This window comes from Prionailurus viverrinus, chromosome F2 (assembly GCF_022837055.1).
Source record: "Prionailurus viverrinus isolate Anna chromosome F2, UM_Priviv_1.0, whole genome shotgun sequence".
NCBI classification, from domain to species: Eukaryota; Metazoa; Chordata; class Mammalia; order Carnivora; family Felidae; genus Prionailurus; species Prionailurus viverrinus.
This window is the reverse complement of record NC_062578.1, coordinates 21,422,601-21,438,807: the sequence shown is the minus strand read 5'-3', so window position 1 is coordinate 21,438,807 and position 16,207 is coordinate 21,422,601. Positions and strand designations below refer to the sequence as shown.

Here is a 16,207-nt window from a genome sequence, read left to right as displayed (position 1 = left end):
TAGTTCAGTCACCCGTATTTCTTTTCATTTTGTTTTAGGTAGCAGTTTTACAACATCGTCAGGATTATATACAGGAAATAATTCACTCACAAATTCCTCTGGATTTAACAGTTCACAGCAGGTAATTTTAAAAGCCAGTTTAACTTCAGAAAAAATTTTTTTTAATGCAACAGATGATTTTCTTATATAAAGAAAGATCTGTTTATAGTATACTGTGAGGGCTTACCTGAGCCTTTTAATATATGTATTTTTTTTTCTTAAAAAAAAAATCTCTTCAGCAGTCCTATATGGTGAGTGTTTGGTTTTCAGATTTGTTTGATTTTACCTAGTACTGCATCATGGAATCGAAGAAATAGGAAGAGTGGACCTGATCTTACATGCAATTTGTTTGCAAGTCGGGACATTTGAGTCAGTGGGTGCTCGTGTGCTCCTCTGTGAATTCAGAGAAGACCCAGAAACACCATATAGTTGCCCTTTGGAAAGTAAGAAATGAGGAGCAATATTCTGACAGGTTATTCTCGTGTGGTTGGTTTGGTAGGACTATCCGACTTATCCCAGTTTCGGCCAGGGTCAGTACGCACAGTATTATAACAGCTCACCGTACCCAGCACATTATATGACGAGCAGCAGCACCAGCCCAACCACGCCGTCCACGAATGCCACTTACCAGCTTCAAGAGCCACCATCTGGCATCACCAGCCAGGCAGTCACGGATCCCGCAGCAGGTAATTACGTGTGCTTTATTAGTCCTGCAGGCTCTATTTCTGGTGGTTTAAATGCATTTTTCTATAGTCATATACGCATGTAGTGGTTTCACAGTTTGGGCAAGTTTGGGCATGGCCTAACTGTAAGTCAAACATCATGATTGTGGCATTAACTTTATTTTTATTTGCTGAAAATTTTTAGTGTAAATTACGGAACTTCAAAAGCACCTGAAATTGAGGTTCCTTTCATTGTCAATATAGTCAGTTTTCAAGATACGTATATAACATCTTAGATAACTATAGATATTTAGATGGAATTATTAACTATAATTACAAACATTTGCCCACATATGGAGTATCAAAATAAGTGATGTTGCCTCAAATTTAATGTTATCATTAAATATTTAATGTTTTTCCAAAATCAAAAAACATCACAGTTAATAATTGAAAGCAGTGATTCCCCTGGCCCACCCTTCTCCCCCATCATGGCCTACTTAATTTCATAACTGGGCATGAGCATTTTCATACTTAAGCACCACCCTTGATAGGCCCTTCCAGATGAAAATTTCTCCACCTCTGGAAATTTTCCTACTGTGTCTTTGATACTTCTTCCCCTCCATTAGTGTTTTCTGGAACTCTTAATATTGTATATTTAACTTCCTGTATTGGTCTTTACCTGTATTTCTGATATTTTCTCTTGTACTTCTCACCTTTGTCTTATTAAAAATGTAGTGTCAGGGTTCCTGGGTGGCTCAGCTTCTGACTCTCGGTTTTGGCTCAGGTCATGATCTCACAGTTCCTGAGTTCAAGCCCCATGTTGGGCTATAGACTGACACCTGCAGAGCCTGTTTGGGATTCTCTCTGTCCCTCCCTTGCTATTCTGTCTCTCTTGCACGCGCGCACGCAAAAATAAGGAAAACATTTTTTTAAAATTAAAAGAATAGTGCTGTCTTCTGGGGCACCTGGGTGGCTCACTCGGTTAAGCGTCTGACTCTTGGTTTCAGATCAGGTCATGATCTCACAGTTGGGGAGTTCAAGCCCTGCATCTGGTTCTGTGCTGGCAGAGATGGAGCCTGCTTGGGATTCTCTTTCTCCGTCTCTTTTCTCCTCCCCCACTTGCACTTCTCTCTCTCTCTCTCTCTCTCTCTTTCAAAACAAATAAGTAAACATCTTTAAAAAATGTAGTCTCTCTTTTCATGGATTATGAGGTGAGCTATGATCCTCAGTCACAGACTTTTCTCCCTTTTGCCTTTTATTCTTAGAGCCAAAGCCCACTCTTTGCTAACCTTTACTATAGGTTTATCTTCCCAATATTAGCAGATGCCCCCCCCCACTAAAAAAAAAAAACAACAAAACTTCAGGTTTTTAGTATTCCACCTTCTTCTTTTTTTTTTTTTTTTTCCCCAACATTTATTTATTTTTGGGACAGAGAGAGACAGAGCATGAACGGGGGAGGGGCAGAGAGAGAGGGAGACACAGAATCGGAAACAAGCTCCAGGCTCTGAGCCATCAGCCCAGAGCCTGACGCGGGGCTCGAACTCACGGACCGTGGGATCGTGACCTGGCTGAAGTCGGACGCTTAACCGACTGCGCCACCCAGGCGCCCCTCCACCTTCTTCTTAAATGTAGGTGAGCACTGTTTTGTTTTCGATTAGGAAGTTACAGCATTCCTAAACTTGTACCCTCACTAACTATGAACACTATTTCTGCACAGCTGAACTCCAAATATTTTTTATCTCCGATTATCATATTCCATTTTCCTTCACTTTTTTAAAACTAGCTTGCTATATTCTTCCCGCAATTCACACGTCTAAATACAGTATTCACAGAACCTAGTATACAGGGCTTTTCATTAGATGTAACATCTATACGATCACTCTCAAAATAAACTGTCACGGAAGGTATTGGATTTATTGTGGAAGCTGTTGTAGAATTTTCCTCTCTTCCCTCTGTTAATTTCATAGAGGCGTCACGAGGAAAGATAATGGCTTGTCCCAATTTCAGAGAGATCTCCTGTTTTCCTATGAACCATCTGGGTCATGCAAACTTCGTGAGGACTAAAAGGAGCTTTGAAATCGGATAGCTATGTGAACAAGTAGAGAAACGCTTTAGGATCTGTGGAAGAATAGAATGAGAAGATGGAGTGATCTTAATTAATTCATAACATTTTGACAGTGAAGACAGCGTAAAACAAAGTGAAGACTTAACTGTGTTTTTCAAATTACGGGTGACGGGCACTTGCTAAAAAATACCAATATAATTGTACAGAAAAGTTGGTCTCTGGACCGTGCGGTTATTTTAAGTGAATTTTATTTGTAAAAGGGATGCCGTGTGCAAGACGGGGGAGATCACATAGGAATCAACACAAACTTACGATTTTTTTAAGCGTCCAGACGATTTTAAGGTTAAATGATCTATTTTAGATTGTATTTGAATAAATGTTTAGTGTGTCAGGTACTCATTTCAATATTCAGTATGTTTCTGGTTACAGAATAGAAACCGATTGGACTGGGGAGAAAATAATATTTTTCCGATCTCTTGGATTCACCACTTTCCACTAAAAGACAAGTGTACAGGTTAGCCTTTCTTGTGTAGTAGGAAGTGGAAAGTTCAGTGAGTTTCCACATTAAAAAGAAATGTGGATTACTTGAGAAATTTAAGGAAGATTTAGTCTGGTGTTGGTTGGTTTGTTTACATTTGCAGTATGACTGTGGACTCAGCCGGTTTTTTGGTGTTCATTTTCCTATTAGTCGTATGTAAGATTATAGACTCGTCTGTGATGAAATGGAAGTTTTGAATGAGAAAAGTACATAAATTCATTAAAGAATTGGAAGGAATGATTGGTTACATATAATTTAATGTTTTAGTTTTGCAATCGAAATTAAAGAATAGGAAAAATAGTGTCTATTCTATTGAAATAATTTCAGGTTCTTTTCTTTTAGTAGTCTTTTAGGTTTAAAATCCATATTTTCTACACTGGACTCTAAGTTAGACTCTAGTTATTATCTGATCTAATGTGGAACAATTCAGTTTCCTGGAATTCTAAAGTACAGAATAAATATACGGTATATGCAGCTCTCCTCCCATACTTTGTACTATCTGTTCTTGTATTGTTTGTGAAATTGTGATGTCATTATAAACATATAATCTTGCAAGGATTTTTCAGGCCAAACATGTAAGGACTCATTATTTGGTATTATATTTTAAGAGAGTGCAAGCTGAGGAGGGGCAGAAAGAGAGGGAGGGAGAAACCCAAGCAGGTTCCGAGCTGTCAGTGCAGAGCTCGACATAGGGCTCGAACTCACAAACCATGAGATCACAATCTGAGCCAAAACTAAGAGTTGGGTGCTTACCGCCTGAGCCGCCAAGGCATCCTGGTGTTATGTATTTTTTAAGCTATAAAGAATAGCTCTCTTTTAAGTTCATGGTATTATGCAGTATTACCTATACACATGTCACTCCTCATGAATCTTAAGTTCAAAAATTATTTTAATGTGTTTATAATTAAATATTGAAAGCTATATTATCCTTTGGATAGATCTATATAATACATTTAAAAAATGTAACTTGAACATGAAAGTTTTATCTCAAAATTTGCAATCATTTGTAATTCATTTTAAAAACTAAAAGCAGTGCCTTTGTATTCGTGTTTCTTTTTATTGAGATAAAATTGATATTTAACATTATATTAGTTTCAGGTGCACAAAATGATGAGCTATTTGTGTGTATTGTGAAATGATCACCACGGTGAAGTCTAGTTAACATCTACCAGCATACGTGGTTGCAGATTTTTTGCTCTCATAATGAGAACTTTTAAGATTTGCATTTAGCAATTTTTAAATCCTTTGCATTCATTTTTAGAAACGAGTTTGTTAGTCATGTTTTGACTATCTTAATAAAATAAAAGTTGCATCATCTGGAAATAGAGAAGTATTAATCCACTTTGGGAACTACACTGAGGTTTATCGGGTCATTTAGAAAAATCGTTATTTGTCTCAAAAAATCGTACCTACTCTTCAACTAGTTAACGCTAGCCTCCTCCTGCCCAACTGAAAGCCACCTTGATTGCTTCCAATTTTGGCAATTATAGATAACGCCACTATAAATATTTGTGCTCGGACTTTTTGTATAGACATAAGTTTTCAACTCACTTCGGTAAATACCTAGCAGTGTGACCACCGAATTATAAGAGTACCTTTAGTTTTATAAGGAACTGCCAACTTGTCTCCCAAAGTGCTGTATCATTCTGTGATCCAACAAGCAATGAATGAGAGTCCTGTTTCTCCACACCCTCGTCAGCATTGGTAGTGTCAGTGTTTCAGACTTTGGTCATTCTAATAGGTGTGTAGCAGTGTGTAGTTGCTTTAATTTGCATTTCCCTGATGAAATACGATGTTGAGTATGTTTTCGTATCCTCATTTGCTCTGTACGTCTTCTTTGGTAAGGTGCCTGTTCAGATCTTTTGCCCACCTTTTAATCAGGTTGTTTTCTTATTGAGTTTTCAGAGTTCTTACATACTTTGGATAGAAGTCCTTTATCAGATAAGGTTTGCAACTGCTTTCGCCCAGTCTGCGGCTTGTCTTTTTTGTCTCTTAACAGTGTCTTTCAAAGACACATCGAAAGATGTCTTTTGATTGGGATGAAGTCCATCTGACCAGTTTTTCTTCCATGGAACGTGCTTTCGGTTTTGTATCTAAAAACTCATTGTGAAGCCCAAGGTCACCTAGGTTTTCTCCCATGTAGTGACCTAGAAGTTTCACAGTTTTGCTCTTTAGATTTAGGTCTCTGACCCATGTTGAACTAATTTTTGTGATAAGTAGAAGTCAGTGTCTGGGTTCCTTTTTTTTTTTTTTTTTTTTTTTGGCATGTGGATGGCCCTGTTTTTGCACTGTTTGTCGAAAAACCTGTCTTTTGCCACATTGAATTACCTTTACTGCTTTGTCAAAGATCAGTTGACTGTGTTTGTGTGGGTCTATTTCTGGGCTTTCTATTGTCTTTCATTGATCAGTTTGTCTTTTCTTTTTCCAACGCCACATCGTCTTGATTATTATAACTTTGTAGAATAAGTCTTTAAGTTAAGTATCACTCCTCTGTGTTCTTCAATATCGTGTTGACTGTTCTGGGCCTTTTGCCTTTCCACATAAACTTTAGAGTGAGCTTGTCAGTATCCACCAAGTAACCTTGTCAGATTTTGTTTAGAATTGCATTGAATCTAAAGATCAAGGTGGGAAAAACCTTTGAATCTTCCTGTCCATGTACTTGGAATATCTCTCCATTAGTTTACCTTTTTAGTTTTTTTTCATCAGAGTTATGTAGTTTTCCTCATATATATCTTATACGTGTTTCTTAGATTTATATTTTTTTGGTACTAATTAAATCACATTATATTTTTAATTCAAATTCCAATTTCTCATTGCTGGTATCTAGGAAAGCAATTCATGTTTGTATGTGATCCTTGGATCCTAAAACTTCACTACAATCATTTATTAGTTCTAGGAGTTTTTCTGTTGATTCTTCGGTATTTTTGAAGAAAACTTGTTAATGTTTATTTTTAAGAGAGAGTGTGAGAGTGGGGGAGGGGCAGAGAGAGAGAGAGTGAGCCGGGGGGGGGGGGGGGGGGGGGCCGGGATAGACACAGAATCTGAAGCAGGCTCCAGGCTCTGAGCTGTCAGCACAGAGCCCAACGCGAGGCTCAAACCCATGAACTATGAGATCATGACCTGAGCTGAAGTTGGACACTTAACCGACTGAGCCACCCAGGCACCGCATTCGTTGATTTTTTTTTATACAGTTATGTCATTTGTGAACAAAGGCAGATTTGTGTCTTTCTTCCTACTCTGAATATCATTTGTTTGCTTTTCTTATCTTATTGCATTAGCCAGGACTTTCAGTACAGTGTTGAACAGGAGTGGTGAGGAGGCATACTTGTCTTTTTCCCCGATCTCAGGGAACAAAAGCTTCTGGTTTCTCACCGTTAAGTGTGATATTAGTGGTATGTTCTTTGTAGGTATTTTTTTGTTACCAACTTGAGGAAGTTTTCCCCTGACCCTAGTTTGCTGAGAGTTTGTATCCTGAATGGGTGTTGGATTGTGTCCTGTGCTTTTTCTGCATCTGTTGATATGATCATATGATTTGTCTTCCTTAGCCTGTTGATGTGATAAATTACATTAATTTATTTTCGAATGTTGCACCAGATTTTCCTGCCTGGAATAAGTCCCACTTGGTCATGGTGTATAAATCTTTTACTACATTGTTGGATTCAGTTTTGCTAATACTTTAAGAATCTTTGCATCTCCGTTCATGAGATATATTGGTCTGTGGTTTTCATTTCTTATAATGTCTTTGTCTGGTTTTGGTATTAGGATAATAGTGACCTCATAGACTAGGAAATGTTTTCTCTGCTACTATTTTCTGGAACAGATTGAAAAGATTCAGTACCATTTATTTCCTAAATATTTTGTATAATTCACCAGTGAATCAGTCTAGGCCTAGTGCTTTCTGTTTTGGAAGGTTAATTATTGATTCAATTTCTTTAATAGTTATAAACCTGTTCAGATTATCAATTTCTTCCTGTGTGAGTTTTAGTAGATTATTTTTCAAGGAATGATTCATATCGTCTAGGTTATATAATGGGTGGGCTTAGAGTTATTCATAATATTCCTTTATTATTCATGTAATATCCCTGGGATTGTTAGTGATGGCCTTTTTCATTTCTGACACTAATGTTTGTCTTTTTTTGCTTTTGTTATCCTAGCTAGAGATAAATTTTATTGACCTTTCAAAGAGCCAACTTTCTGTTTCATTGATTTTTCTTTATTGTTTTCCTGTTTTCAATTTCATTGACTTCTCTGATATTTTAGTATTTCTTCTGCTTTCTTTTGATTTAACTTGGTCTTATTTTTCTACTTTCCTAAGGGTTGAAATTTAGATTGTTGATTTTAAATGTTTTGTATCTTCTAATAAATTCAGTAAGTGTTGTAAAATTCTAAGTATTACTTTTGTTGCATCCCACAAAAGTTGATGTTTTTATTTCTTTGTATTTAGCTCAAAATATTTTTATTTTCATTATCAAAACCTTTTTATTTTTTTAAGTTTTTTTTTTAATGTTTATTTAGAGAGAAAGGGAGAGGGAGAGAAAGCATGCGAGCAGGGGAGGAGCACAGAGAGAGAGAGAGAATCCCAAGCAGGCTTTATGTCCAGTGTGGAACCCCATGTGTGACCTGAGCCTAAATCAAGAGTCAGATGTTCAACCAACTGAGCCACCCAGGCACCCCAAAACCTCCCTTAAAGAGGTGTATACTTACAAACATTTTATTTGAGAAAAATTTTAGAGATTTGATGATGTGCAGTATGTATCATTCTTAACAGTTGTCCAATTTTTCACATCTTCCCAATTAAATGGCTTCCTGTTGTTAGAGCATGTGTTCGGTTTCTGAAGAATACTTCGTAGTAAATGCAGATTCCACTGTCTCTAAGAGAAAATTTTGATTAGAGTCAAGTCTTTTTTTTTTCTTACTGAAATCTAAGACTGTAAGCCAATATCGCAGTTAAATCTGTGGTTACTTTAAATTTTAAATGATGGATTTCATTTTAAATTTCTTTTTAAAAACAATTCTTTACGAAGTCAGTGGTTTTCTTTTAGGTTCAAAAAACACACAGAGATAAGGAAAAAAGAAAAGGCCATTTTGGGATGTTTTCCTTTTGTGATAATAGCCGAACTTACATATTATCATCTCTTAGCCACTGACATCAGAAGACTGTTATCTTCTCACATTAAACACTAAAATGTTAAGGCGTATTATTATCAATATAACCAAAATACATTTCTTCAAATAAGCGATAGAAATGATTTAACTACCACTTGAGAGGAATTGTCCTGAAGGAATATTTTAAATTGACTTTCTTCGAAGAGTACTTAAGCCATTCTTTTAAAAATGTTTTTATCATATGACCCCTATATGTGTAATCAAAATATGAACTCATTCGTAATTCACTTACTGTGCTGTACTTAAACAATGTGTCTTGATCATGTATTTTTGTCCAAAATCTCTTAGAACATCTTATGATAATTATGACAGTTACCATAATAATAACACATAGTAAAATGTAATTGTTTTTAGAGGCTTACGTGTAATCTTATAAACCCCCCCCCCCCCCGCCATGAGGTGTAGTTACTATTTGGCCCATTTTACAGATGAGGAAAATGAGGCACATAGCTCTTAAATACGCGATAAATATGAAGTATTAAGTTAATCAAGAATTTTGAGGCCAAATTCTTGTGAAAGGAAAAGTCACCTACATCATTGTATTTTTGAAGTAATACAAAGCCATGACAGAGAAAAGAGTAAATGGTGACTAAAACATTATAGGCTAACGCGAAATAAAGCTAGTCATTGTTCATTAGGAATGAGTTTTAGTATGGATGCTACAGGAAAGTCCATTTTTCAAAGTGTTTCTTCATTGGAATTCTTACCAACAAGGTAGACGTTGCCGTTTACCTTTCCGTGCTCTGGCTGCGTGCAGACGATTTACTGGTTAAGGTGATGTACAGGAATCTGGCCAATATTAAATTTCAAGTGACACAGGAAAAATCAGTATAAGAGGGAATTCAATATGCATGGGAAACCATTTGTTCCCTCTGCTTCTTTGATCCTTGCCAAGGCACACGAAAGTAGAGCAAAGCGCCTGAAAACCGGGAACATTCTTGTGCAAAGTAGCAGAGGAACTCAGCTCTCCCAGGAATTCAGTGTGACAGGATGGAAAACTAAACTGCCGGCCTGTCTTCCTTCTAAATGCAGGAAATTTGGGCCACGTCTGTACTACCTAACGTGTCTACATCTGTTCACTGTGGAAATGATCCTGACGTTTGCAACAGCATGCATCTCGACCGCTACGTTTTACCGAGCGAGCGATTTTGAAAATCTTTAGGCCGTACTAGCTCATTTTCACTGATGCCTTGTGGACTTTAGAGAAGTTTGCAGTTTGTTCAGCTCAAAAATAAACTATGTCAGTGAAACAGTTTTAACTAGCATTCTGGAAACATTTGTCGGCAAAACAAATATTTGTGTCTAAAATAGTCAGGCCATTAAGATGTGAGAAAACAAAACAGATGTTTGTTTGGGGTTGTTGGGTTTGTTTAGCTTGATGGGATTGGTTTTCTTTCTTTTCTTCCCCCCCACCCCAGAGGAGATACAGTGTTAACCTTAATGAGATTATAAAATTCTTGAAAGTAAAGTTCACTTTTTGTTTTATATTGTCAGGCATGTCTTAAAAATGAGTTGCCTTATTTTTGAATTTTGGACTGTGTTTCCAAGAAGTAAAAAATTCAGTGTTTTAGAATTTTCCCGTTTTGTGCCTCATTACTGGTTTGACTAATTTTTTTCAGTTCGTTGTCTGGAAGTCAGGATGCTTGTGAAGAGTCCATTTTAATATGCATGAATTAAAATATGCAGTTCTTTCTTATATTTATACTTAACATGTGATTTCTATATAAATACTCGAAACAAGAAAGCATATATTACTGAGCTATCTAAATTAGTTTACTGTCCCTCCCAAACATTTATTACTTTGTCCTCGTCTGTAGCTAATTGATTCATTGTTTCTGTAAAGCATTAAGCGTCCTATGGGACCAACACAAATCAACGTAGTAAGTTCCCTCGTTTAAGATGGAGGACGTAAGTATTTACTGATAGAATTTTTTAATTAGAGAGGGTTGAGAAAAGAACTTAACATCCCTCCACCTCACGTAATTTGGATCGAAAGGTTTGATGGATACGTTTTGGATTAACTTTTATTTATTTTAGGGGGTGTGTGTCAGTATATTTTATTTATTTTTATCGAAATACAATACACAGTGTTACGCGAGTTGCAGGTGTACAACGTAGCAAATTGACAAGTTTGTACGTTAGGCTGTGCTCACCACAGGTGTAGACACTGTCTGTCACCGTACCACTGATTATACTCCCTGTGCTGCGCCTTTCGTCCCCATGGTTTATTTGGATTAATTTTAAATAAAGCTAGGATGGATGGATTAACGGTTGCCAATTTTAGTCCTGGTTCGGCAGCCAAATAAGTTTGATGAATGTTTTAAATTTACTGAATAAGAACATTTGAGCATGGGAAAAAATTATAAAAATATAGAGGGGTTTACAGAGAAGAGTAAAATCCCCTTCATCTGTGGTAGCTAATTTCTTTCAGCTACGTTTCTTGTGTATCTTTCCAGAGATACATGTTGTTTATATGAACCTATACAAAGCACTTGCCCCGGGACACTTCCCCACCCCCCCCACCTTCAAGTATGTATACTTTCGATTTTTTTTCTTAAGGATAATAGAATACTGTACACACTGTTGTATATCCTACTTTTTTTCACTAGATACACGTACAGAGAAAAATTTACTAGGTATTTTCGATGTGGATTTTATGTACAAGTATAAAAATAGCTGATTCTTTTGAGCACTCGCTATGTGCGAGACACCGTTCTCAGCACTGTTCACGCATGATCTTAGTTCATTCCCATTCAGCTGCGTGCGATAGGCAGTGGTCTCATTATCCCCATGTTACAGAGAGAGAAGCTAAGGAGAGGTCAGTGACAACATCGGGATTTAACTCCAGAAGCTTGACTACAAACATGAATTCTTAATTAGGCAAGCCTGCTGCTTCTAGGAAGCTCGGTGTTTGAAGTTTTAAACAAGCAAAATAATGTAAACAAAGAGAGGCAGTAGCGATCGGGTGTTCAGTTTCTTAAGTTATTCCAAGAACTCAGCAAAGGCATGTATTAGCAGGTATTCAGCTAAATATATGTTAAATAGTTGAATGAGCTCTGTTTGCTCGTAAAATTGTGTAGGCCTGAAATTATAAGGAAGTAAGTATATAGTATATTTAAGGTTGCCTTATAATTATCTTGTACTTCAGTATTGCCTGAATTAGAGGATCAGTCCAAGATCAATATCTTAGATAATCCAACAACGAGTAGGACACTTTTCCACTTTCCTGAATTTGCTGTGTCCCCCCCTCCCTCCTTATCCTACTTAATAATGACCTGTCAGGGGCGCCTGGGTGGCGCAGTCGGTTAAGCGTCCGACTTCAGCCAGGTCACGATCTCGCGGTCCGGGAGTTCGAGCCCCGCGTCAGGCTCTGGGCTGATGGCTCGGAGCCTGGAGCCTGTTTCCGATTCTGTGTCTCCCTCTCTCTCTGCCCCTCCCCCGTTCATGCTCTGTCTCTCTCTGTCCCAAAAATAAATAAACGTTGAAAAAAAAAAAAAATAATGACCTGTCACGGAATTGTGTAGGGAACAATTTTTCACAGCCTCTCTACCACCCCCTACCCTTCTCTGAGGACCTGGTTTTCTACGTTGCCAACTTCTCTGTTCCTTTCTTTTTTCTTTATTGTTCCATTCGCACCTCATGGTTGATGAGCACTAAGAGTAGGGGTGATGATACTCTCGTCTCAAGGAAAAAGAAGCCGTCGAATTTAAAGTGTAATTGGGCATCTTACTCTAGTACAGTCACCTTCTAAAACTTTTGAAAATACTGATACCTCTTCATAAAATGGAAAGTGCATTTTCTTCAGCACCGTTGGTTCTGACAGATTTTACTGTTGTAAACTTTTATGGAACCGCTGCTATTTGAGTACAATTTTCTAGTACTTTACATTGTATGTGTGCAGTATTCACCTGGATTATTGATTGATTTGATGGTCATGGGTTGGTTTAGAAATCATGCCCGCCATTGTTTCTATGGAAAATAGCTTCTGAGTTTCAAGCAGCTGATTTGAAAATATGTGGAATAGCGTGGATTTGTAAATTGATGGCTCTCTCACATCTACAGATCTACTTGTACAATTTTAGCGTGAAGCCATTGGGCAATAGAAATTTTAAAGTTAGAAGGGACCTTATAGGCTCTTTTGCTGATGAAGACCTTCACTTTACTGATTATGAATAATGAATCCAGAAATATTACATCTTTTCAAAGCATCATGGCTTGTCATTGTCAACATCTCTTGGTGGCGGCCTTGGGAGAAAGCATGACGTAGTCTGGCCTTTCCCACACTACTCTAGGCCACACTACTGTGTACGAAAGATGGGGCAGAGATCCTCTAATGAGTTTCAAAGCAGGAGAAGTTAAGGGGACAAACTGTTAGCTTTAAAGTTGGCAGGGTTCCTGTACCTTAGGTCTTTTCTGATCCTTTGGTGCAGTCATAGGCAGTGAGAATTGAATCTAGTGTATAGTATTTCTCAGGCATACTTGGCTGGGACTCCCCCATCCCCCACCCTGGCAGGGGATTTCTATGAACTTGGGCACCACACTCCCTCAGAATATAATTAAGAAAAAGGAGTGGTCGCTAAGGATTTGGAGTTGGGCTAACCTGGGTTTGAATCCTGGTTCTGTTATTTACTCTGAGCAGGTCACTTAGCACTTCAATGTGTCCATTGTCTATGAAATGAGGATAATACCGCTCCTGGTCTATGGGATGAATGTGAGGACACCATTATGTAAGTGGCCAGCAAAGTGACACCTACTAGGCCCTCAAGTGTTCACTTCTTCCGTGCATGCCTTTAGCAGGTATTCATAAATGCTGGTTGTGTGCCAGGTGCTGTGCTTGGCTCAGGGGATATAGAGGAGACGAGAAGGGCAAGGTCCCTGACAATAGGAAGCCAGTGTGTTTTCTTCCCTCTTGAAGATTATTACTGTGGTGCGCTGTGCATTGTGGTTGTTTCAGACACCGAAGCCCCCACAGTGTGGTTCACCAGTTTCCTTCACGTGGTATCTATGACTGGGAGAGGTTTAAACCAGAGGTTGAAATGTGTGAGGATGGATGATAGAAGTTTCTATGAAGTTGTCTATGAGGAGGTAATGGCTGTTCTCCAGGGATGATAAAGCTCTCATTAATGTAGTTACTAGACCTTGCTGAGGAATTCATTTACCTGGGAGACCTCAGTCAGTGGTTGTTTGAAAAAGAATTAATGGTTATGGAATATAGATAGAGAAGTCAAAGCAATTCTCTAGTATTAATTCAGTGAACATTTGTTAATCTCTGACTTCTGATTAACCCTGTAGCACTAGTCAACAAGTCTATTTGCATTTAGTTTATTTTACACAGGTTTTTATGGGAGAGTTCTGATACCTTAAAGCTATGAAGATTCCTTTAAGTCTTCTCCTCTTTGGTAAGGTGGAATATTCACTGAGAATATAATATAATACAGTTTATTCAAGATCTTGCTGAGGTTTTGGTTTTGTTTGTGTATTTGGCCAGGACAGAGACAACTCCCATTTAAAAAATCTCCCAGTACGAAACGATTATAGTCATACTCTATGGCGTGTAACTTTGAAGGCTTCGTCCGTCTACGAGAATCCCAAGCAGCTTTTTGAGGACTATCACGAGCCTTCCCTCAGGGCTGTGTCCTTCCACATGGGCATCTTCCCTGGTTAGGTCCCTTAATTTTCGTAAGTCAATATCCTTTCCATTCTCAGCACAGGTAACTTAGTAAAGCATGTGGGTCTCCACCTAACGAAGCAACCAATAATAACTCCACACCAAGTAATTTATTAGTATAACCTTTTACCTCATTGCTTTTTTTCTTTTGAAGTCTTTAATGTTTATTCATTTTTGAGAGAAAGACAGGGCGTGAGCAGGGGCGGGGCAGAATCCGAAACAGGCTCCGGGCTCTGAGCTGTCAGCAGAGAGCCCGACGTGGGGCTCGAACTCTCAGACTGCAAGATCATGACCTGAGCCAAAGTCGGACACTTTACTAACTGAGCCACCCAGGTACCACTTACCTCGTTGCTTCGTAACACTCACGGCTCACTCGCTTCTGTCAGCTACCAGAAGGGCACATAATGGCCTCATTCTTCTAGATGTTTTAAACTTTATCCTTAAAATAAGCAAAGTGCCCCACCTCAGTGCTCTGCAATCTGAAGTACTGAGTTAGCCCTATGGAGTCCACTGTGGTCAGCCTGAGAAGTGAGAATCCTATGAAACCTGCTGTTCTATATATCATGAGGGTATGTTCCCGGCATCATACAACATCCCCTCAGTGAGCAGTCCTGTGAGGCATCTCTGTCTCGTCTCTGTGCTAGAAACACCTGTGTTTCCATAGAAAAATTGATGTCTTGTTATACGCACCCTACAAGTATACAACTATTCGTGCCCTTGATGGTAGACCTTAGGGCAAGCTGACCTCCGCTGACCACTGTCTCTCCTGGCTTTCTTTTACCTTTCCCGCTTTAATGTTTTTTCTAATGTACTTGTTAATTTTTTAATTGCTATGTAGTTATGGTGTGCATTTTTTGGTGGGTTATTTTAAACCCATTTTAGAGAAAGGTAAGATATAAATTATCCAGAAAACACAACTAAAAACCCAAATGTTTTATTCAACAAGACTAGGAGCCAGAAAGTAGATTCACGGCATCCGTTCCATGTTCAAGAAGCAATTATTTTCCAAATTTTACATTATAACCACCGTCGTGAAAGTCACTATTTTGGTTAATATGTGCGCAAAAACCTCTTCAAGATTCTCATAATTATAGCCTCCCAAGAGCACACACCTGCCCATCTTTTCCTTCTTTTTGCTTGAAGACCCAAACTACCGTGTCTAATAGGCTTGTGATTTGTTTCAATCCAGCTAATTTATGTAAAAAAGCACATTGCCAATTGCAAAATGCCTCCCAAATGTAAGAATGCATTTTTCTCTACCACCGACAGTGTTTGCAACTTCTGCAGTTTATTTTATTTTCCATCCCCGATGACATTTTGAATGTTCTCCCTGTAAGAATTCTAAGACTGTTCTTTCTGTGGAGTCTCTTTCCTTTCCAGTTTCCCATTTCACGTTTTCCCTAAAGTGTCTGTTTCAGTACATTTGTTCATCTAATTACCTCCCTTGACTCACTTTTAATATTGATAAAGGTTGTTGAGGAAGCATGTTTCTCTGGAGACTTGTTTCTTAATCTTGCTATTAAATTTCATTGCACTGTTCCCTCATTGAAGGAAAGGCAGAAAGCATGGTTTCTTCTCCTCTCAAATGTGAATGACAGTTTGACGATGTTCTTCAACATTCCATTAGCTATTCAGTGAGCACCTGTTAGTTACAAAATTATCTTAGGTTCTGCAGGGATCTAGAAAGCAAGAGGGTTATTCAGTGTCCTCGCGGAGCATTTTTCTGAAGAGCCAAACCTAATAAACGAGAAGCAGCAAAGCACTCTGAAAGAATAGAGGAACAGAGATTCCTTATATAAAGTGTTTGGAGAAAAAAACTAACAACGGAGATGAAATTTATCCTCAGCACGTAAAGACGTAAATGAGGGAGGCTAGAGGGTTGTACCCCTTTAAGTGGGCTCGATGGTGGTATCATTTCCATCAGAAGAAACGTACACTATGTATAAATTTCACTGAAGAATGAAAGCATTTTTGAGCTGAAAGATCACCTTGTGGTCATCTTTATGAGTAAGATAACTCAGAGTTATGAGTTATGAGTAAGATAAGCCCAGAGAGATGACTTAGAACAA

The 16,207-nt window shown here is 38.2% G+C and overlaps 1 protein-coding gene across 6 annotated transcripts in view; it reads left to right on the top strand.

Annotated features, from left to right (window-relative positions):
- EYA1 (EYA transcriptional coactivator and phosphatase 1) overlaps positions 1-16,207 on the top strand; it is a 220,537-nt gene that overhangs the window by 109,602 nt on the left and 94,728 nt on the right. For all 6 annotated transcript variants that reach the window (XM_047842334.1, XM_047842331.1, XM_047842330.1 and 3 more), the window contains 2 exons: positions 39-121; positions 539-725. In XM_047842334.1, coding sequence (XP_047698290.1) covers positions 39-121; positions 539-725 — 270 coding nt within the window. The remainder of the gene's footprint in view (positions 1-38; positions 122-538; positions 726-16,207) is intronic.